A 23,129-nucleotide genomic window follows, 5' to 3' on the forward strand; every position below is an offset into this window, starting at 1 on the left:
GTGGTGGTGGTGGTGGTGGTGGTCGCGGTGGCTGCGCTAAATTGACTCCTTCAACTTTATTTAATTGTACGATTAAGCAATTGCACCGTGGCATAGGTGCAATTAAGTGTGATGCCACTGCTGCGGTACCGGCAGGCTGACTATACTGTTCAATATTAAGAGTGGCGTGCCGCTAGTGTTGTTGGAACTTTGATTCTTCTTGTGTGAAAATCAAGAAGAAGAGTAGAAAGAAACGGACACGTCATCGGTGAAGATTTCTCCGTTCAGCTATGATACCCGCCTCCTTTTCCGTGCCTTGGTCAAGTGGAACGAGTCCGGGCTGTGAAACCGGACCCCTAATCACCGCCCAATACTTTACTTGCGACGACCTTCTACGTCTCCAGTGACTAGGCGTGTGTTCGTTCGCCTTAGTCCAAATCATTCGATACCTACGTGTGGCCTCTGGCGGATAATGGAATATGTGATGAAATCCAAAAGGGAGTATTGGAGAGAAAAATGAGCATGAAATGGAGAATGGTGTCCGGTGATATTGGCCTAGTAAATGTCAATGGAACCGCAGAAACTGGAACCGCCGTACAACTTTCGCAGGTCAATGCTAAAGAAATGCGTACCGCCAGTCACGCCACGGCGTCAGTTTTGGCCTTTGTTTGGATATCACGAAAGTTTCGTGTAATGACTGAGAACATTAGGCTTGTTAGAAAGAAAATAGATGTGTTTTTCTTTGGCTTATTATCTCGTCCTAATCCTGGAGTGGGTGTGCGAGGTGTACGGGGTATAATTATACACGGAAAACTGTTTTAATTAGCCGAGTGCACATCAATGAATTATATAAATGTGGATGCATAAATTAAAAGTAATAAAACACAAAACCGCCAAGAGATTTCACGGAACTTGTGCAAAGCTCGCGTTAGCAGCGATTCGTCATGGGCTGTGGAATTGAAAACACCTCTCTGTACGCGAACACTGGGGACTTTAAAGCGCTACGTAATCAGCACCTAATCCAATTGCAAGAGCTACACCGCGATTTGCATCCTTGTGCATTTCCAGTTCAGACTTTGGGGATAGCAGATTCGTATCGTTCATACATTTGCAGTAGTTTTTATTAATTTAACAACACGTGTCACTTTAATTGACTTGTACTTTATCCTATATATACGGTTCCGGCATTGAAGGTATATGAAATTCAACGTTGAAAGACGAGTCCGAGGTGTGATTCCTATTCACAATACTGGCTACATTATTTCCATCCGTTATGAAAGGTGTAATTTCAAGATGGCGTGACTCGTGGTGGCATTGTTGCTCACAATCCCATGAAATTTCCTACAATGCAACTCTCTGTTCAACCTATTCGCGTATAATATCCTTTCTTTTATCAGTCATATTATAACTTTTTTTTTTCACGCTAAACCTCACCATTCAACGGCCAAAGAAATTGTACACTTTTATACGTATGTAACTGGGAGAAGGTAGCGTTTAAATTTCGAACAAACCAGGTTAACCTCAGCTTCGTCAAATTACAAGGAATCAACGTACCTTCTGAGTACGAATATGACGCTACCGTTTAGTCATTCTTCCATGAATTTATCGACTGATACTCAAAGTCGCTTCAATCACAACCATGGACTGTAGCGTCGGCTGCTTGTTAAGAAAAAAATAAAAATAAACAACAATGCTCATTATTTCCTAAGCATAGCGTCCTCTTACCGACACCATTGCTGCAGCCTGCAGTCCCAGGGATTTTTCCTAAGGTCACGTTCACGCTCCCAACGGAGAATTTCAATGACGTAACACCATGCACAATGTATGGCGATATCTGATCGTGTCGTGTCTCATTTTCATGCCAACACCGAGTACCTACGCAGCTAGTAAAGCGCTCGTGATGGTTTACAAGGTTGTATAACACTCTACGATATTGAATTGGCTCCGATATCTATACAACCCATTTTCCGATCGCCCGAACGCAATTTCGCGTTCGTGAAAAATCTCTTAGATTTATATCCTTGACGGGAAAGAATCAATTCTGGGCACTCTCAAATTTATTAACCGTATGATGGACTCATGCCTTGGTTTTCGGTCCCTGAACTTCGTAATGTTTTATATCGTGATTGCTTCGAGATCAATATAAAGAATAATTCGTGAAAGTAACCTAAAATTTACGGAACCGTGTTGATTATTTATATTCTAGATTTATATTTTCACTTGATTCTAGATCACTTTTAAACGTCAGAAGTTTCTTACTGAAACTTCCGACACAATCGTTCTCTCTTCCGTACCTGTCCCTCTCTATACTCAAAACACACCCTGTCTCGGCACAGCGAAACTCTCTCATTGGTCATAACCTTTCTGACGTCAGAAAAAAGGCGCGCGTTTGAACGATGCTTAGAATAATTCAAGCTTTTCGTTTTCTAGTTGTCTAGTATTTCACTGGAAACTTGCAAAATCCTTTCAAAATGTGTCACCTTTCATTTCTCAAGACACGTGCACAACCCTGCGAAGTTATAGGCGCAAACTTTGCTACAGAGTAGGCGTTCCTGGTATATTGGACGAATTAGGACACTTTGATGCGATTTGTTGGTTTTACATGGTTTCCGGCTAAGCCCGTAGAACGCACCCATCCATTCATCCAGATTCGTGTGTGTTCATAGATTCACGACTGAGTTTGTCGCTCACATTTTGATATCGGGTCGGTTTCACTGACATTTCAACGACCGAGACATAGATATAGATATTTACATAGGTTATACGTCATAGCAGTGTGCCAAAATCAGCTCCCACACTTCGTTACGGTGAAATCCACCCACGTATATGTGGTACAGTTGCGGTTCACTGGTCAAAGGGTGTCAGGCACAAAAGGTCGATCCTGAGCCAAGGCCGGCTTGAATTACTGCTAAATTTCCAATTTGTTGTATCACTGAACCGCTACAGTAATTGACGACCAAATTTAAACAGCGTATAAATTTTTTTACCGTAGATTTTTATGTCGATGATACAATCCTTCGTTAAATATCAATCTGAAACTATACTCAGATTACGAGATATCGACGAATATAAATTGGTCTTTTACACTTTTACAAATTTCAGCCTTCAGCAGTTTATATTTAAAGCCAACGATAAAACGCGCTTGCCAGAACTTTACCGAACAGTAGCGATTAACGAGTTTTATTCCGAATAATTCTTACACCGCTCCGCTAATGTGGGAGATTAAATTTAAGAATTTTCTCTACTATCTTTCTCGATATTCGACATCGTCCATTGTATCACATGCGGTTGAATTTATTCCCGGCCTTTGCTGTCGCTGCGACAGCAAATTCTTTCTTAGCAAAGGATTTATCTTCATTCGTAATTTATATTCGTTCAGTCTGGATAAAAAATTTATACGTATGAAAACGCCGCTCATTTCAATGCGGGTGTATGTAAGGACATAATAAACCGTGAGAGATCGTCGATTAGCTTTGTACACACTTTCATTGGCACACAACGTCTATTTTACGCCCGGCGTAACCTAGTTTCCGCAAATTTCATTCCACTTTTGCTTGTCCGATCAAGAGATAACAATTATTGTACTCGCGGTTATCATCAATGCCACGCACGTTGTCCATCGTATTTCCATCGTTCTCTGATAGCAAATAATCCATACGATGTAGATCGTATTCATTCTCGATAGTGGATTTTTATACTCCCTCGTTGCGATAATTTTAAATTTCCCCGACGACCTCAAAACGTTCTCTAATGAGTATACGGTTTCAATTCCATTTTTTTTTTTTATTTTTTTTTTTCATCAAATAATCACCTATCATATTTTTGCGTTTTTTTATGCTCTTTACATTAGTAAAATTATTGGCTATCTTCGTTCGCTGTAATCGATTAAAAAAAAACGGCAGCGTTTTCACTCGTTGAAAAATTTAACCAACCCCGAAAATTGGATATTTCTCACTGTCAAAGTTTTAAACCTTCCTCAAGATACCGTCCCGGCATTGTATGCAGTAAATTTGAGTAAATAACCCTCCGCGTACGAGTAAATTTATTCATTTAATTTCGCCTTTTCGTTCTTCTCGTTTCTGTTCCGAGTTTTTTTTTTTTAATTTTCTTACAACTCTTACTCCATCTTTGAATTTACATTCATTTTCTGCCAATTAGCCAGGCAGACGCGAAACTCCACGGTGACGCAATTTTTTCACTTTGTCAAGATATCGGTGAGTTTCGGCGCCGAGTTACTTCCTGACGCGGTCTTGTTCTGCTAACTAACGAACCTTCTGCCATTTCTAATTACCCTTAAACAACGGCACGCGTGTTTGCACGCTTTCAGACCTGGTCACGTTTTGACAAATCGTGATTCGAGATTTTCGATGTGGAAAGACAGAACGAGATCGGTGCCCTGTAGTCGAACACGTCGGCTGTGTTTACACACGTGTAAAAATCCCTCCTCAGTTCCACGTAACAATAACTAGGAATAACGGCTACTCTAAAGATTGACAAAGTGTGACTTGGATAGAAAAAGCCAAAAATATCGTACGATTTAGCAAATTATGGAAACCTCCGTATCTACGGTCTCGCGAATTTCAACGTATAAAGACATCTGGCGTAACTTGCGTGCCTGAGAAGCGTAAAGAGTAACGCACACGGGTCATGGAACACGCAGAGCGTTGTAAACAGTGGTCTCCTTGCTTCTGTGACTTTATTTTTAGAGCTTTCACGTCTGCCGTTCGTCTCCGCCGTCCAGTCCTACAGTTTTAAGCTTCACGGTCGTCCGCGCTTCGCGCAGTGTCTCTTCTCGGTTCTTCTCTCAAACCGACAAAATTCCATAATATAAGTAAAAGTATTTTTTTCCGGACGTGATAATGGGCTGGAAGTCGAAGATCGGTTGTTGCGGTAAAGTGTCATTCGTCTTGAGTACATGTGTAAATAGTTGAATGATAAGTGATGCGTGAACGACTGCAGCGTATCTCTTCGAATCAGCTCCAAAGACATTCCATGAAATTATCCAGAGCCCAACCCCAACCCTCGTCTCAAACTTTATTTCTTCTTCTTTTTGTTTCAAGAAAAAGAAAACAGAGCCATAACTAGTCGCAAGTTTGTTTCTACTGTGCGTAAAATTTACAGTTAAAGGTACCGGGACACGACTGCGGACATGATCAATGTGGTTAATCTGTTTATAAGAGCGTATCTTGACTTTTCTCTTTACGTCTGTGTATAACTTCGTGGGTGTATCATTCATTCTCTTTCCCCGTATTTCTAGCCGGCACCGCGATTTATGCCCCGCGTCAACCTTCTTTATTATATTTGTTCAGCCATCGGAAAATTGTTAAAAGATACCCGAACGTCTCCTGTTTGTTCCTGATCCATAATATATAAATATATATGTATTATTATACACCATCCATACGACATTCGCACCGATATATCATGATTTTGAAAGGTAATCATTGACGCTCTTCCTTCGTACCGGAACTCTGTTTTCCTCCTTAAGTTTATTTTTTGAGACGGAGGGGTGAGGTGGCTGTCAAAAATGGTGCAATTTGTTAAAATTTTACAAAGCTGTTCACCATCAAGTTTAATCGCCATACTTCTATACTTATTCACAGCAGGTACGGTAGATTTAAAACTACAAATCAGCACAGTTTCAATCTTGCACGATAGCGATCATCCCCGGCTCTAGATCTACGCAAATATATTCGCTATTAACGACACGCTAGTCAGGTTTTTGCCCGAGCAACCGTCACAGAGCGGCCCGGGACTGTTTAAGAATGAATGAAAAAGAACGTACGAAGTAAAAAGGAGCGGTATAATCGTTATGTTTCACTTTACCGTTACTGACGAAATTGTCGTTATCAATTAACGAACGAAACACGGAGAAAGAAAAAATCGTCTAAACTGTATAATAAAGCATGATCTATACCGGTGTAATGTCTCGAAGCTCGACGACCCGCTTATTATCATTCTCGTTTGATATAATGCGCAGCAATAAAGATTCGAACGACACTGTGACTGTGCAGCAGATCAGTCACTGTAAGTTTTTGTGAATTAAATACCGGGACAAACTATGCAATCCCTTCCTTTATTTACCGTCGTTAAATTTACCGTCGGAACCCGAGTGTCTGACCGGAAAGAATAAAATTGGTTATAAAAAATACTAGTGTAAATCGTCGCGGAGTTTTTTTAAGTGTCTAAATGCATCTCTTTTGTATGGGAAATACGGTTAGTCGTAATATGTCGACGGGACAGGATGCGCTCGGTTCTTGCAACAATTACCCATACACGAAACTCTACGGAGTTGAAGATACGTGAAACTGTATAGTACACTCTACACATACCTATACACGTTTGCTTGAACGTAACGGATAACGTAACGTCTTGTCGTTGGCGTCACGGTCTGTCTGATTTAGGGGCGGCTCTTCGTCCCCGCGTCATTCGCTCGACTCTTGATTTGCAGAGTGAAACGATACGTTCGGACAAAGGTATCGGGACACGGGTATTGTCAAGTTAAAAATAATCCTATAAATGTCTCATAGAAATCTGTATCTTATTATGCTTCATTTCCTGTGATTAAAGATTCCCATTGATATGGATTACTTTTTTGTTTTTTTTATCCTTTTTCTTATTTCTTTGCGCAATAGATATTTCACTGATGTTTATAATTTGTGTGAGAAAATTGATTTGGGTTAGCGATAAACGGTTTTCCGATTTAAAGAAGAATAGCTATTGTTTGTTGCCGAATTTCAGCGTCCCATATCAGAGTTCTGCGTAGGTCAGCGTTATACAATCGTAAAAGTTTCAGTTTACGTAGACACTGTTTTTTACGACTTCTCATAAGATGTCACATCCTGCAAATGGATTATCCGAAAGGAAGGAAGTTTCTTTTCGGCAGTAGTGTTTTCGGCGTTGATAATTGTTAGCAAACGGAACCACGGAACAAAAATTAACACCCGTCTGCGTCAATTGCAAATTCATTATCCACTATTGGTACTCTCGCAGAGTCAATCCAATTCAAACGCGAAACTTTGACAATGATCGATCAAGCCAACAGCTTCGAATTATTCATCCGATCATCCGTACAGACAATTTTGCGGGCAAATATTGAGTACATAGTAAATAAAGAGCTTAGCTATAAAATATTTCCGTATAAGGTGTGCGTGGTGACATAAGGAAAGGGAAAACACATCCGAAGGTAAACCCGACTGGTGTTAAGGTGATTGCTTTCTGATTTCAGGATCCATTATGTTCCACGTGAGGCGTAGACCAGCGGATTACGTGCCGAGGAAGCGTAAGAAGAAACCAGCGGGTAAATGGAGCGACCTGGACCATCGGTACGAGGACGAGCGTCTTCCCTTCCTTCTGGAATTGAATCCGGACGGAACGGAAATACCGAGCGGCGGCGGTGTGCGACACCGTCTTCAGCCAAACGTAACGGAAGTTGGATCCGAGCGACCGGTCGGACCTCAGGCTGTACAAGCTCAGACCTTGACCCTTGCTGGACCGACGGTGATGCCAAGGCATTGCGTGATCGCTTTCACGGAGAACATTGTCACGCTCACCCCGTGTTCCAGGGACGCTCACACATACGTCAATAACCAGAGGATATATCAGACCACCATACTCCAGGTTTGTACTTCCGCTCAATCTTTTCCTTTCTCCTTTCTTTTTTTTTTCCTTTTTTTCTTTTATCGTATACACCCGTCTTTTGATTCAAGTTCTGGAACACGGAATAGAAGGGGAAATTGTACCGGTACTTTTACGTAAAAAAAAAAAAAAAATAAAGTAAAATAAATAAGTAATAAAAAGAAAAAAGCGCGTTTAACGATAATATACCTACTTGAGAGATATCCAGTTACGGATGTACCGACTAATGTATATGGTGAGCTGCACGCGAAAACTGGATGATTGACTGGCGTACGACGCATTACGTTGTACTAAGCCGGTAAGGTAAACCCTTGACGAAATTTCTGTAGTTGAGAATGACGCGTTAGCTAAATTATTGACCCGAACTAATTTAGCTAGTAAGACAATAGGTTGTTAAATGAATAACAATTGGCTTGGGGCGCGTAGGAGAAGGCATAAGAGGTAAATATTTAATCAGAGAACGTGTGGATTTGCGTATTACGCGAAACTACGTACGTGCATACGTGAATAGCCAAGAGGGAGAACAGTCGTCATGAATATTCGTTTCGATCCTAGATAATACGATTACAAATAATTAAGGCATAAATTTTCGACGAGTCGAGATCTTTCCTCACGAGCCTGCATGGCGTAAAATTTCTCGTTTCACGTGTTTTTCAGAATGGCGCAATAATCAAATTTGGCAGGATGCACACCTTCAGGTTCATTGATCCGGTTCCTGAAGATCGGATACGACAGAGACACGACTCGAACAGACAACTGGATTACTCCTACGACAGGTAAGCCGCTTTATCCCCCTGCAGCTGAGTATCCCGCAACTCTGATTAGTAATTTGAAAGCCTGACGTAAAATCGATGTTGTTTAAAACGTTAAGATCTCCTTGCTTGTTCATACTTATTCAAACTTCCTTGTAACGAGACTCTGCTTAAGCCTCGAAGATCGCCTCGGAAAATTCTGTCGTACATAATATGTATACGTTAGCAAAAACTGAATTACCGTTTTAACGAGAGAGAAAAAAAAATAAAAAAAAAAATAAAAAAAAGAAAACGAAAACAACGTTCGCTCCCTAATTTCTGCCCGGACCTGTTCATTCGACAGATGGTCGATTGCTACGACGAATGTACAGGTGCGGGCCGCTGGTTGTTGGAACGCTAATGGCAGGTGGGATGACAAAGTCGAGTGGAACGAAGCCGCGTCGCTTTCCCACGAGTCAACCGGCTATTTTTGGGATTTTATTATCGGCTTTACACCGCGATCGGTACTTATCAGCACTTACTAGAGTTTCGATATACCAGGCGATCTTCCCGAGCTGCCGATAAGCGATATTTTTTCAACTCTGTTGGGGGGAAAAATCGTGACTCCAGAGTCGGGAAGCTTGTGAGTTTGAATCGAACGACCCAACGTACGGATAGATGGATTTAATGTCCGAATAGAACCTGGGCCAGTTTCATTTAAGGGTTTGATATGTTAGTTTATCCTTATTTTATTCACGCCTGCGTCGTTATTAATCTTGTTGTTGTTGTTGTTATTATTATGTGTATTGTTATTTTGCTTGTATTTTCACCACCATGCACGTTGCTACTCCGCGCACATCATCGCCCTGTGTAGACGTTCGCCAGACACCACAAGTCAGGAAGTCAATTCCGAAAAATATAGATCGGGATCAGGGACCCCAAACGGTGGGGGTGGCTCGAATCCACCTAGCCCGACTAAATCTGCAGCTGCAACCGCAAGAAGTCCCACGCAAAATGCACACACGCCAGAAGCCACGCACAATTACGAAACCACCTTTGATCTCGACGGTAATGTCGAGACGGCGAGTCTCACTAGCAGTCGAGATGGAAACAGGTAAGGAGTTCCCATGCGTAGATCCAGGCGATCATTTATCACACCCTTATTTCACTCTGCGGATACGAGACAAGAACATCGCGTTTCGAACCATCGAAATTGTTCTTCGACCTCTGCGTCCGACGGGCGATCAAAATTCATGCGAAAATATTGGTCATATAATATGTATATAATTATACAGATTTGACTGTATGTTTGACAAAAAATCATGTGTTACTGATACGAAAGTTACACACCCAGTTCGGATTGAGTGCTACGGAGAAATGATGATCACCGTATTCAACTCCGGTTTTTCTCAAACACCTTATACGGAATAACGTTAGCTGCACAAATTTTATTCGACGATTAGACACTGTTCGGGAAAATTAAAGTTCTAAGCTTCTATTTTTGAACCGTAATTTTCAATTTCCCACGCACCTTCATGAATCTGTGAAAAGCAGTTATCCTTTTATCGAGGTAATTATCGTTGAATAGGAAATAACAGACAAAAAAGATGACACGATTAAAAATTTTCAGAATTAACATTTAATTCATTTGAATACTTCTACCTAAACGATTATCAGACGGCTGTATTCATCATGCACGTAGTGGAGTAATTAACAACTCGTGAATAGCGATTTTGTACGATAAACTCGTAGGTCACGGTATTATTATGCTTAATTGTTTTAGCGTAGTATTTGCATGTAGCGCCAGAAATGTTCCTTGCATTTGTATCGTTCATGTACATAATTTGTTGTATCTATTAATTCACAGTTTTGTATTACATTATTAATTGAATGGTCCGTATTGTACTGTTGATTCGTTCAAGAGATTGGAATATAATTTCCTTTTCATGAATATATTGGTGCCTAGTAAATTGGTAATAAATGTGAAATATCTGCGGAACAATAACGAAGTTATATCATATATTTTTACACCCAAACTTTGAATCAAAACGAATTGAAAATAATAAATTATGCTTGAGAATGTTCATTTATTTTCATCCGAATTCTCTGGAAAGATAATTAAACTAATATAATCCATTTTCGTCTACCACATATTCACGTATGTTAAAATTTTTTATTTTCTCAGTAGATCATGCATGTAGCCACGCAATGTGCGGTATTATGCGATGTATGTTGATATATCATTAAAATGTCGAAGATTAAACAAAGCATGTGTACAGTCGACCGTATTGTTCAATTATACATCAAACCATTATCCTCGTTAACGTAATTAAATAAAAACTTTTCCATAGTATGTAATAGTCTAAACAAAATCTAACGTCACGTAAAGCTGGTTCACGTTGAAAGACGCTTATTGATGATCAAATCAGGATTAATTGCAACTATAGCGGACTGCAGCTTCAGTTTTATCTCTTTGTTCACAGGCTATCACAATACGATCGACATCCTAGAGGTACAGATCCAATTTTACCGGCTGTATTGGAATTCCTTGAAGAAACTGAGGAAGCGTTTCTTCACGCAGTTATTACCGACGTCGAACCATCCGCTCCACAGTTTAAATTGGCCCCGACTTACACTTTGTACCTAGCTGCTAGATACCGGGCTAGCACTCATTACAGACCAGAGTTACAACCCACGGAAAGAGCTCACAGACTAACAGTCATGCTCGCAAATGTGGCTACTATGATTCAACGGGTGATCAAGGTGAGAAAGCAAGGCAGCGAACAATCGCACGTTCGGTGTCGAATTGTTCATTTTAATGATCATAAAATCTGTATTGACTCAGTAATAAATATGGCAATGAAGATTAAATTGATGAAATCCATTACACACGTGATATTTTATTCAAGGAACGATACATGGACGCCTCATCCCTAGCTCTGTGGCTTGCCAATGGTTCTGAGCTCTTGCATATGCTCAAGAGCGACAGACACGTTGGGGCCTTTTCAACCCGAGCTCAAGACATATTGGCGGATGCTGTACACAGGGCTTTTGCATCTCTCGTGCAATGCGTATCGCTGGAACTTGCCCCAGCAATGTCACAATTTATGGCAGATGCCGATGAGCCAGCGAAGGAAGCAGGAGTCATGCAAATATTTTCGAATACGATGGCACTGCTCAGACGTTGTCGGGTCAATGCTGCACTGACCATTCAACTCTTCAGCCATTTATTTCACGCTATAAATGCAACTGCGTTTAACGCTCTTGTTTCGAATGGAAACTTGTGCGTTAGATGGTTCGGACGTCGATTAAAAGCAAGATTGAACGCTCTGGAGACCTGGGCTGATAGGCAAGGTCTGGATTTAGCTAGTCAATGTCACCTGGCCACCATCATGCAAGCTACACACCTCCTTCAGGCGCCCAAATACAATGCGGACGATCTGGCGATTTTAAGTTCAAATTGCTTCAAACTTAACTCATTACAAGTTCGAGCCTTGCTTCAAAAGTATCAATCCGCAGCCGACGAGCCAAGATTACCGGCGGAATTAATTGAAAATGTTGTACGAGTGAGTATTGGCTTTCATTGTAACTAAATCTCGATATCGCTCTGAATCATTGACAACTTATTGCTGACAATTAACCCAGTACAACTGCTATAAATTCAGATATGGAAGTTGAAGCATATGTGAATGCATAAGTTTTCTTCGTGATTTAGCATAAATTATGTTAAACATTGTTTATATTTAATCTGCTATTAAGGTGGCTGAAAGTGTGGCAGATGAACTAGCTCGTGCTGATGGACGGGAAATCCGTTTGGAAGAAGAACCGACATTAGCTTTAGCTCTGCTACTACCGGAGGATGGATACAGCTGCGAAGTGATTAGAGGAGTACCACCAGGGTTGGCGGAATTCCTTGCACCATTGCAGAGAGATGGCTTGTGCAGAATGGCGCCACAGCCTACAAGTAGCGGATATTGGACTATCTACATGATCGACCACCATAACAATGTAATAATTTGCATAATACCATAAAATTCATAGTGTATCAGTTTGGAATTCGGTTATTACGAATTGCTATCTGGTTCAAAGCTGGACATATTTCTAAAGATAGAATAATCGTCTTCCGTTCATCAAGTTGATACTCGCTTAATTTTAGCTAAAAATTCATTCGCCCGACATTGAGAAACACTTTCTAACTAGAAGTGTATTTTTTTTAGCCTCGGAGCCCGAGCGCCATGAGTAACAGGTCTGGCGGTTACTCGGGTCATTCTGGGCAAGCATCGAGTCAAAACCAGCCTGAAATTCAAGTAATAAAATTGCACAAATCCACCAATGGCATGGGACTCAGCATAGTTGCTGCTAAGGTATGCCGTAAAATACGCTGCATGTTCAAAGTGAAGATGAGTTTACGTTAATAAAACTCGTGGTTCTTACTTGGATTAAGTCAATCTGACATTACGTCAACAAAGATTTCTTGAGCTAACTGAAAATACTACAATTTTCATCATTACTTCGGCCAAATAAAAACTGATTTTCACTTTGCACTGGTATGATAGAAACACGTTTTCCCATGAAATCACTGGACTGTAAACACTTCAACAGCGGCTCCACTAGACAGCATATTTGAGAGTACATTTCCTGTTAAATAATCTTCTTTTTCTGTAGAAGTAGTTTCTTTCTAGTCTATAACTTCTTACTTTAATTTTCTACCATTTGGTTCCAGGGATCTGGCCAGGAAAGGTTGGGCATTTACATCAAGAGTGTGGTAGCAGGAGGAGCTGCTGATGCTGTAAGTTCACCTACATACATGTCTTTATACAGAATTGTATATACTTTTTTGAACGATAGGAGACTAAAGATCGTACCAAATTTGACATTGTCTCCTTGATTTCATTTCACTATGTATCCAAACGAATATCAGATTTATTGTTCACGTCATGTTTTCAGGATGGTAGATTAACTGCAGGAGATCAATTATTGAAAGTAGATGGACAGAGTTTGGTCGGTATTACTCAAGAAAAGTAAGTTGTTACTTCGTATTTATATATCTTACTATTGTTTATTAATCACACCGTAAATAGAATTAATTGCTCTGATGTTTATAAAGACTGTAATTAATTAATGATATGAAATACGTAAAGCGAACATAAACGCGATAATTGCTCTTCATGTAGTTCGGAGTACTAGAGATTATTACTGCGCCTATCTTTCTATTTGAAAATACCTGTCCAGAGCAAATTGAGCTAATAGAAAACAATCACCAAACTCTTCTAGTGCAGCAAAATAATTTTTCATGTAAATAATTGACTTTTAAAATTTTTGTTCAAGGAATATGAGAAAAGTAATATAGATTCATACTTTTACAGGGCTGCCGAATATCTTGTTCGTACGGGTCCAATAGTCACTTTGGAAGTGGCTAAACAAGGTGCAATATATCACGGATTGGCTACTTTGTTATCGCAACAGTCCCCTGTCACGACCAGAGGTGAACATAAGAAAAATTTGCTATCTTTACAAAAAAATTTAACCCGTTCAGTTAGGATTCCATTTCACAAGATTATGATTTTTTAAATAAAACGGTCGCGTAAATGTATATCAGAAAACCCAGGGAACTGCTTCATTGCTTGCCAGATTAAATTGGCTTCAAAATTTGCTTACTATTGTATGTCAGAGATCATTCATAATCATTTTTTCATGCAAAGTGTACGTCTTAAATGCATTCATCATGCCGAAGGAAATTATTTTTCTTCCTTGCATAATTTCATTGGGTTTGCAGATGGTTATAAACAATGGTTCACAGATCTTTTATATTTGTGGTATTAGATCGTGTTTGGCAAAATTGGCTAATTGCTCAGTATTACTGTAATCGTATTATACCACGTGTTTATGAATTATTTCTATTTGTAGTATTCTACTTGAATACACTACGAGCTAAATTCGATACATCCTTTTTGAAATAAATAAGATTCAGCGATTGAACAATTTTGTCTCTATGCCATGTATATAACTTACATTTTACTTGTCAGCTCTTATTTTCTTGTTTCTATCTAATATCAATCTATAATTGCATCATCTCTTTGTATACATCAGGAACAAATATCTTTATCGCTATTCTGTTTCTATGCATATTTCGTTCTCATTTTGGGCTTGACTAACGCTTAACTAACAATTTTTCCAAGCAGCGCATAAGACCAGACCAAAGTCGGAGCACTTAGAGCCCCCAAGAATACCAGACAAGGCTCCCCAACCCTCCACGTCGCACTCGATGGGCAATCTTTTATCTGTACCAAAGCAATCGGCATACCAAGAACACTTGGTCGATTGGGAGGCGGACTATATTCAACCAGGTGCGACAGTAACCCAGAACCAATTACCTAGGATGCAGTACTTTAATCGATTTCAATACCCTAATCAAGCTACTTCGCAAAAGCTAACTATAGGACTACAAAATTTAGAATCCCAGTCGCAGCAAAATTTTTGTCTAATGTCGCAGAACAGGACCTTGTTACGTCAGAATGTCAATCCTCAGTCAAATTTAGCGATGTGCCCAATTGACGAATTGCCCGTCGATGAAGAGTACAATCGGTCTGAACGACGATGGGTTGATAAGAGACAAATTCCTATTATTCAAGAACCGAATCAAATGTTCCTGACTATTCCGAGCCACATAGACCGTTATCCTGCGTATCCTATGAGGAAAAAAATTCAACCGCAAAATCCAGTTATTCCTCAATATGGTTATTACAATAATGACAAGACTGAATTAATATTTCCTACTAAAAATCAATCACAGGATAGTCTGTATTCGTCAGAAAACGACGCAACAGGTATCAAGAGTGAAAAAATAAACCAAAGAACCATTTCATTGGACAGCGAGCCTTCAATACCGTATATTGACCAATCTGACGAAGGCTTAGAATTATCCAGTCAGTCCCAGGAAAGCGTATTTTCCGATAGTCAGTTAGACGACGGCAATAATGATTTCAAGCATCACAGTATTCCGTGCAAATCAAAAGATTGCAGTAATTTACACATAAACTTATCAACCGACCACTATAAAGAGAAGACTTGCTCAAAGTCATTTTTACACACTGACAATTGCTCTGTGACAGAAAATTTTAATCTAGATAATAAGACACTAAAGAAACCAATCGAGATATTGCAAAAAAATCCGATCAAATCAGGAGGCAGATCTCATTCGCTTTCAAAAAATATTGAACTAGGTTCAAATAAAAATCAACTTATCGAATATTGCTCCTGTAACAAGTTAAATTCATCAAAGCGTTCACATTCGGTACCTGGGACAAATGCAGAAGTAATTACAGCATCAATCGAGGTGAAACATGTACCTACTGCTGGTGATAATAAAGTCGATTTTGAAACTGTTGACTCAAGTGAAATGCAGAATAGCAGTACAACCTCAGACTCTACAGATAATGGTGAAAATATTGAAATTCCAGAAGAAAATGCTTTACCAACTCCTCAGATGCATACAATAATGCCTGAACTGAATCTCGATCTGAGCGGACTAAACAGTGACGTTTCCAGCGAAGATTCAAATGCTAGCAAATGTTGGAAATCTCCAGAAGAGGTTCGTTTGGGTTGTGGACGAGTTGCGGCGTTGGCTAAGCATTTTTCAAAACTTGGCGATGCTGGGATTATCAAGTTTAAATCAAAGCATTTAATTGGCTCGAGACAATTCTCATCCGAGCCTGATATCGCGTCGCCACGAAGTCCGGAAATTACAGTTAGAAAAAATTCAAGCTATAAACAATTCAAATCGGAAGCAGATCTGCTTATGCAAGATAAATTTGTTTCAACTACACGTGAGAAGGAATGGAGTATGATTCTACTAGACATTCAAGCCAAAGATGAATCCAACAATAACAAATGTGCAAACTGCAATGGCACAGTTGAAAACCAGTCAGAGAAAACGAATAAAAAGCATTTGAGTGGGATAAGCGAAACCGAATTGTGTGTTGCGGCAAAAATTAGTGATGACAGAACGATGATAGACGATGATGATGATTCGCCAGGCGAATTGAAGAAGAGTGATTCAAAGTTATCACTAGCTGAACAACAAGAGATAATACAACAACTCAAGGAATTTTCAAATCTAGATAATATCGATGCTCCCTTATTCATACCAGAATGTATAAAAATTCATGAGATAGAAATCGAAGCTGATAACAAAACTGAAGATTCTGAAAAGTGTGTAACAACAGAATCGAATACGAACAGCAGTTACAATAGCAACGAAAATGCTGTAAAGTGTCCAAATTTTGGAATGATCAATACTTCACATACCCAATATTGCGGGAAATTTCCTATTCCCACGGTTTTGAGTACATTAAATATATCACCAGGTTTTGAATTGTCGAAGCGAATTAATAAACTCGAGAAATACTGGTCACTGAAAGACCTGGTCTCACCGTCAAGCTTTGAGCCATATATGGCTGAACACATGGACAATTCGCCAAAGTATTTCGTATTCCCTAGTTGTTCAAGGGTAGTCTCAGCACCAGAAATTCTAAACGAAAATCTTACATTCTTTCACATTCAACCACTATTATCCAAGTTTGGAAGTGAGATTATTACAAATGAAAGTAGCTCCGTATCTATTACTGAAGAAAATTTACACGAACAACGCTATATCGTTAAAAGTAACTCACCAAAGTCCAAGAGCTTGGATAATTTGTGTGAAAAGCAAACCATGCACAAAGACTATGAAAATCTGCAAAAAAATTTGGTGACCCATAAGTGTGAGCGAACAACAAAATTTCCAGAGTCATTTATAAGAACCAGAAAGAAATCAAAAAGCTCTGATGAATTAGCTATGCATTCCGACAGCTCAAACGTGTCTGCATCATCTTTGAGCAAGCCATTAGTTTCTCAAAGCTGTGGAAATATTTCCAGTCGCCTGACAAATAAGAATTTTCACAATGATGATGAAATAAAGAGTTTTCACACCGTTTCTCACTTAAAGAAAAGTCCGGTAAAAGTAACTCTGAAGCCCAAGCTGGCGAGAAATTATGATGCCCCTCTTCAGACCAGCTCAAATGCAATCGTTAAGCGCCACTGTACCAAAGTTCAAAAGCCAATACGAAAGAAAACTTTAATTGTTAGAAAAAAATGTAAAAGTGATTTAGACATTTCTGAACAAAAACCGACACCCAGATTTGAAAGAGGAGATTGGATTTTTCGAGAGTTTCCACCGCTGGATAGTGTATTAGAAACGCGTAAGCCGGCAGATACTATTTTCGATGTGTTTTGACAGTCACACTGCCTGGTTCAGTTGAATACTTTATTTTATAAAAATTTCACATTGAACTAGCATTCAATCCAACACTTAATTACCCTTCATTTTTATTATTTGTCGAAACGAGAAAAAATTTGAATAATGCACTACATTGCAATATTTTACTTGCTTAGGAATGCAACACTAAACCCTAGATGTTCATTAAACTGTGCAAAACTTCCACCCCATCACTAGATATAAATAACAGAGACCAAAACAGAGTGTTCAACGGTACATGTAATGTTCTTATATCAGTTTAAAACCACAGTTTTGACTGGTATCGTTTATATCTCTCATCTATTTAGTACTGCAAAGTGTCTGTTCATTCCCATTTTTTATGTGGTCACCACAGATCAGTCGTTTTTGTCATTTAATCCATTATGTGTCTTTACTTGGAACATGTATAATAATAACATATTTTTTCAATTAGTTTAGATTGCGATATTTTTGCCTGGAAACTTATTATTATTTTTCCCATAGCCTTATAAATTACTAAACAAATCTGCTTCTCTGCAATATCTTTACATTTTCATTAGCTTATTCATATTTATTAAAACCGTATACATACATACATCCGTTACTCAAATAAATTCACATCTCGAATTAAAATTAGGATAGTTCAAATTATTTCCTTACTGACAATTTATTTATGGGTCAGTCGAGTCGGGTTAAATCAGTTCCAATTCGGAGTTGTGGCTTTATTTGAATCAATTAATACGTTATATCTTATATTATCTTCTGCAAATTCAATTAATAGCATAATAGAATGAAGCATGCGAGCACGTTTCGTTTAGTACTTATGCAGCTTTCAGCACATTAGAGCATTAACCAATTGCATCTTTCTGCATCTTGTGCTATCACAGGGCCCCGCCGCATGAGCGAGCGTGATCTACCGTCACGACTTGGACACGATGCTACCCCCCAACAAATTCATAGCAGCAAGTCTGTCCCAGCCCTGCATAGTAAGTAATACATATCCCAATGAATTGAGTACTGTTTTATCCAGAAAAAGGCGTTTATTTTATCTCGGCTCATTCATTTTGTACAATTCACGCTTTTCATTACACCACTTTTATCAAAACCAAGTTTTGCTGCATGTAGTCCTGATTTGAATATCCGACATTCCAATATATTCAATTTTCCCAGATGTAGGAACAGAGGGAAAACAGCAACATGAAATTTTCAATCCGGGATATAGTCGAGCATCTTCTAGCAATAGCGTTACCCCTCCAGCACAACCTCCTCCGATGCCAGCAATGAACGGAGCAACCACATTGCGTTCTCGGTAAGTATAACATATTGTGTAAAGCTCAGGCAATTTATCATATTTGAAAAAATTGAATCCAATATGAATACCAGAATCATTTATGCAGATAATAAAACCGTAATCAATTCACTAGACGACTTATTTAAAAGTAACCAAATAACTACTAATAACTGGTTTGTGGGAAAATAAACTTTTTCATATTAATCCTTTCACGTATAACAAAAAAATTTGAAGTATCATTATGAAGTATAATAAACTGCTACACCTACTTACAGATCAAGTCATAGTTTACATGACCCAATGCGCGCAGGAACGTTGCCACCTACAGGTTTAGTCAGCCGGCAACAATCATCTCCTAATCTGAATCCAAGCCAAGCACATACTATTCCTCCAAATAGTAATTCACAAAATAACGAAGCAGAAAGATTTTATCAAAATTTGAGCGTGTACAGAAATCAAGATCCAGGAATGAAACAACAGCCTAGTCCGCCACAGCCGTTGGACGATCGGTCAGTCTTCCCACGTTACCAGTCTCAATAGTTACTGTTGAACAATTTCGTATCGTTTTCACTGAATTTGTCTTTGTTCGTATCATGTTTCATAAAACTGTTTGTCATTTGAAAAAATTAGGATCTTCGTGCACAAAAATTTAGTAAGAGGTCCAATACTGTATACTGAACAGAATTTGTGCAAAAATTAACAGCAGGTTGTCTGAGTAATATTTACAGTTGTATTCCAATTGGTGAAAAATTTTTTCATTTAATGACATACCATACATGTTGACCTTCGTTTATCAGTTTACCAACAATATGGAACTTATTACTTTCAGAAGCCCTTTGCATACGCAAAAAAGTTTAAGAGGTTCTCAGAACTCTCTAAACCGACCAGCAACCGATGCAAGCCAAGGCAGAGATCGACCAATATCTGCATACATTCCGCAAGGTCAGCAACAGAATTACCCTGGCAATCAACTGCAGCAACAAGGCGGTCCTCCAAGATCCCAATCGTCTCGTGACATAATCCGTCAAGAAGCCAAACTTCAAGAGATGCAAGAAGAAGTTAGGAGACGTGAATTACGAGGGGCTGGACCTATCCCTACACAATACCGCCAAAATGTTTACAATGTTCGACCATTGACTGGGGTTCAAGCACCAAACTCTACTAGACCATCACGACCGATCGGTTCTACTCCTAATTTGGGCCCGACTTCTCCGACATACAATACGAGGCAAAGTGCACAGCATTTTAATTACCCAGATGGACAGTATGGGCAGTACGGTCAATTCAGTAAACCCCAACAGCCTTACGGACAATACGGCACAGCACCTAAAGTAAAGAACGATTCAGTTCGTGGCGGTAATGGCCTGGTAATGGACCCCAGGCAGTTGGGACTGCAGGATCCAAATCGCCAATTTCCTAGTGCTCAAAATAGCCCACAGTATTCCAACGGATCAACGGATCCTAGAAATGGTCAATATCAAGGAGAACAGATCACAAATAGAATGCAAAACGGAGATGGAAATATTCAAGGGAATGTTGAAAACATTCTGATGAGATCTCACTTACCTGAAGATGCTTACAGAGAAAGCCCCCCTCCACCACCGCCAAATACTTCGACACATCCATTGTACAGTAAACAGCCTGACTCTAGGTAAAACGCCTTATCAATATAAAAAAAAAATAAAAATTTCGTTAGCCACTTTCCAGACGTGCTTCTTTGGCAGCACACTTATGGTATTTTTTTTTATCTCATCTGCAGGTACACCGCAAGTATGGGTGAACCTCCCAGAGGCAGTTTTTATCCCGCAACTGGACCGACGCAACAGCCTCGACAATATCAATATAGTGCGACTAATCCTTGGCAACGTGAAGAAAGAGAAAAAGTGTGTAAATTTAGTTTAAAAATATATTGTTAATCTTTAGATCGTAGATGAATGATACTAAAGTTTGTACCTTTTTGAATCATGGTGTTGACAATAACTAATAGAAAATAATTAACATCGGTCTTATTTTCCTTAAAACTGATCAATACTTTTGAACTTTAGGAACAAGCTAGAAGAAGAGAAGCAGCAAGGCAGTGGCGAGATCATCAAATAGCGGAACTAAGTGCATTGCCAAACAGGACACCGCAGCAAGAAGAGCAGCTTAGAGCTCTTCAGTTGGAACGAGATTTTCAAAGGAGAGCAGAAGAGGCTGCAAATCAGCAAGATGATGATGAGGAAAGTAACGATCTTGAGCAAGAAAGTGCCCAGCGTGTCCAAGGTCTTCTACGAATGGCTGCTGCCCAGGACAGATCGAATCAAGCCAATCAGCAATCAAATTTGACGAGAGGAAATCCAAACAATCAATCGATACGGGGAACTCTATCACCTCAGCCAGTTAGCAGCCAATTGCAATCCACAAACATCCCGACACACACGGCTATAAGTCAACAAGGACCACCTGGAGGCGGCAGCACATATCCTGGACAGAATGATGGATCAGGCACATCCCACTTACAGCAAAACCAAAGTCAACAGAGTACGATGAGTCAAGGACCTATGTCGCCTATGTATGGTTCAACTATGGGCCAGCTTGGAAATGCTCAGAAGTCGGGCCCCTTAAGCCCTACACAATCGAACGAAGATAGAGACCGAGAACGTAGGATGGAAGAGTTGAAAAGAAAGCAAGCTGAGTTTGATGAAAATCATCGAAAACGCGAGGAAGATATCCGACACCAACAACAGCAACTACAAATGCATCAGCAAATGCAACTGCAACAGCAAATATATCAGCAGCAACAACAGCAGCAGCAACAGCAGCAACAACAGCAGCAGCAGCAGCAACAACATCAGTCTAATTTGAGAAGCCAGCATCAACTTCATCCTGGAATGTTGCGTTTGGATAATCTGGTCATTAATGGACCAAGTTCTCCCCCGTGTAAGTATCTCATAAGTACGCCCACAATTTCTTTATCCATGGTCGCCATAATTGATACAGTTGTTCAATTTGGCGTAAACTTTTATAATTACAGCCTCGCAAAACGGGAGTAACGACGCCCCACCCCCACCTGAACGTGGCTCCAGCTACGCAGTGATGTCTCAACAGAGCGCCCTCAGGTCAAACACTTCAACGACGTCAAGTATTGCTGTGAGTAATTCACATCAAACAGCTGCAGTGAAAAGAGTTTCTTTCCACGATCCTAATGCTAACACAGATCCGACACCACGGATTACAAACTCTACTACCAATTCGTCATCTATTACGATGAACACCATTAGAGAGGATCCTAATGTGAGTATCTTACGTCTTGTAAAGATTAAAAATTATGCCTAATATCCATGTATACAAGTTCAACTAGCATTTAAAGATCCAGTCGTACAAAATAAAATTACTGCTGCAGTAATTATTCGATTCGGGTAGATTGCTATTCTGTATTGAAAAATTATTCAATGTCTACCTACTTCCATACCTATGTTGATAAAACACAAAGATGTAGAGTTTAGGACTTGTTTTTATAGGGCAGAAGTAACTATCAAGTATCAATAATAATTGTTTGTAGATAATTCAGCTTTGTGAATATATTGTGAACAATTAAAAAATTAAATATTTTGTCAAAATGCACACGTTGGCAGATATTCGAATAAGGTATACAGTATACACATCTCAAAATTGCAACATTGTACTGTATATATACATCTGTATAATCATCTACAGTAATCATTGCATGATCTCTGTATAATATTGTGAATATGGATTGTACGTTTATGAGGCTCAATCATGTCATCTCATCGATAAGAATATGTTTACATCATCGGCTAAACCATAAAAAAAAAGATATCGTTTTCATTACTGCAGTCATATATACGACGTAGTTTAATCAGTAATCATTTGCAATTTCATCGCTATGCCAGATGCATTTACTGTAAATTCGTTGTGTATTATAAAGATCATTTCGTATATTTTTTTTAAATTAATTTTCATTCCATGAATGTAATAAGTTGATAGATGTTAAATGATGTTAGCGTTTATTTATATATCATATACCCTGTAAACAAACAGCTTTCATTGAATTTTGTTCACAGAACTTTATAAATGATGCAGAGAATATGTTAGCGTCTCCAAAAACTCCAGAAGGGCCTGGTACTTTTCCTGGAGGGACTCCAGGTGTTATAGGAGCTCAAGAAGTTTACAAGTAAGTTACAACTGGGTTTTTTATAAATTTTTCCTCACAGAT

At 39.3% G+C, this 23,129-nt stretch overlaps 1 protein-coding gene across 11 annotated transcripts in view; it reads left to right on the forward strand.

Annotated features, from left to right (window-relative positions):
* LOC124304592 (afadin) overlaps nt 1–23,129 on the forward strand; it is a 116,045-nt gene that overhangs the window by 89,941 nt on the left and 2,975 nt on the right. For 4 of the 11 annotated variants that reach the window (XM_046763045.1, XM_046763017.1, XM_046763035.1 and 1 more), the window contains 19 exons: nt 7,208–7,599; nt 8,275–8,393; nt 9,223–9,462; nt 10,832–11,111; nt 11,258–11,914; nt 12,108–12,356; nt 12,566–12,712; nt 13,072–13,137; nt 13,296–13,369; nt 13,715–13,833; nt 14,531–14,695; nt 18,510–18,608; nt 18,793–18,931; nt 19,189–19,422; nt 19,743–20,564; nt 20,673–20,796; nt 20,959–21,832; nt 21,927–22,186; nt 22,978–23,087. In XM_046763045.1, the coding sequence (XP_046619001.1) occupies nt 7,208–7,599; nt 8,275–8,393; nt 9,223–9,462; nt 10,832–11,111; nt 11,258–11,914; nt 12,108–12,356; nt 12,566–12,712; nt 13,072–13,137; nt 13,296–13,369; nt 13,715–13,833; nt 14,531–14,695; nt 18,510–18,608; nt 18,793–18,931; nt 19,189–19,422; nt 19,743–20,564; nt 20,673–20,796; nt 20,959–21,832; nt 21,927–22,186; nt 22,978–23,087 (5,170 nt within the window). The other 7 variants (XR_006908233.1, XM_046763026.1, XM_046763066.1 and 4 more) reach the window with 7 other exon arrangements.

This window comes from Neodiprion virginianus, chromosome 1 (assembly GCF_021901495.1).
Source record: "Neodiprion virginianus isolate iyNeoVirg1 chromosome 1, iyNeoVirg1.1, whole genome shotgun sequence".
In the NCBI taxonomy this organism is placed as follows: Eukaryota; Metazoa; Arthropoda; class Insecta; order Hymenoptera; family Diprionidae; genus Neodiprion; species Neodiprion virginianus.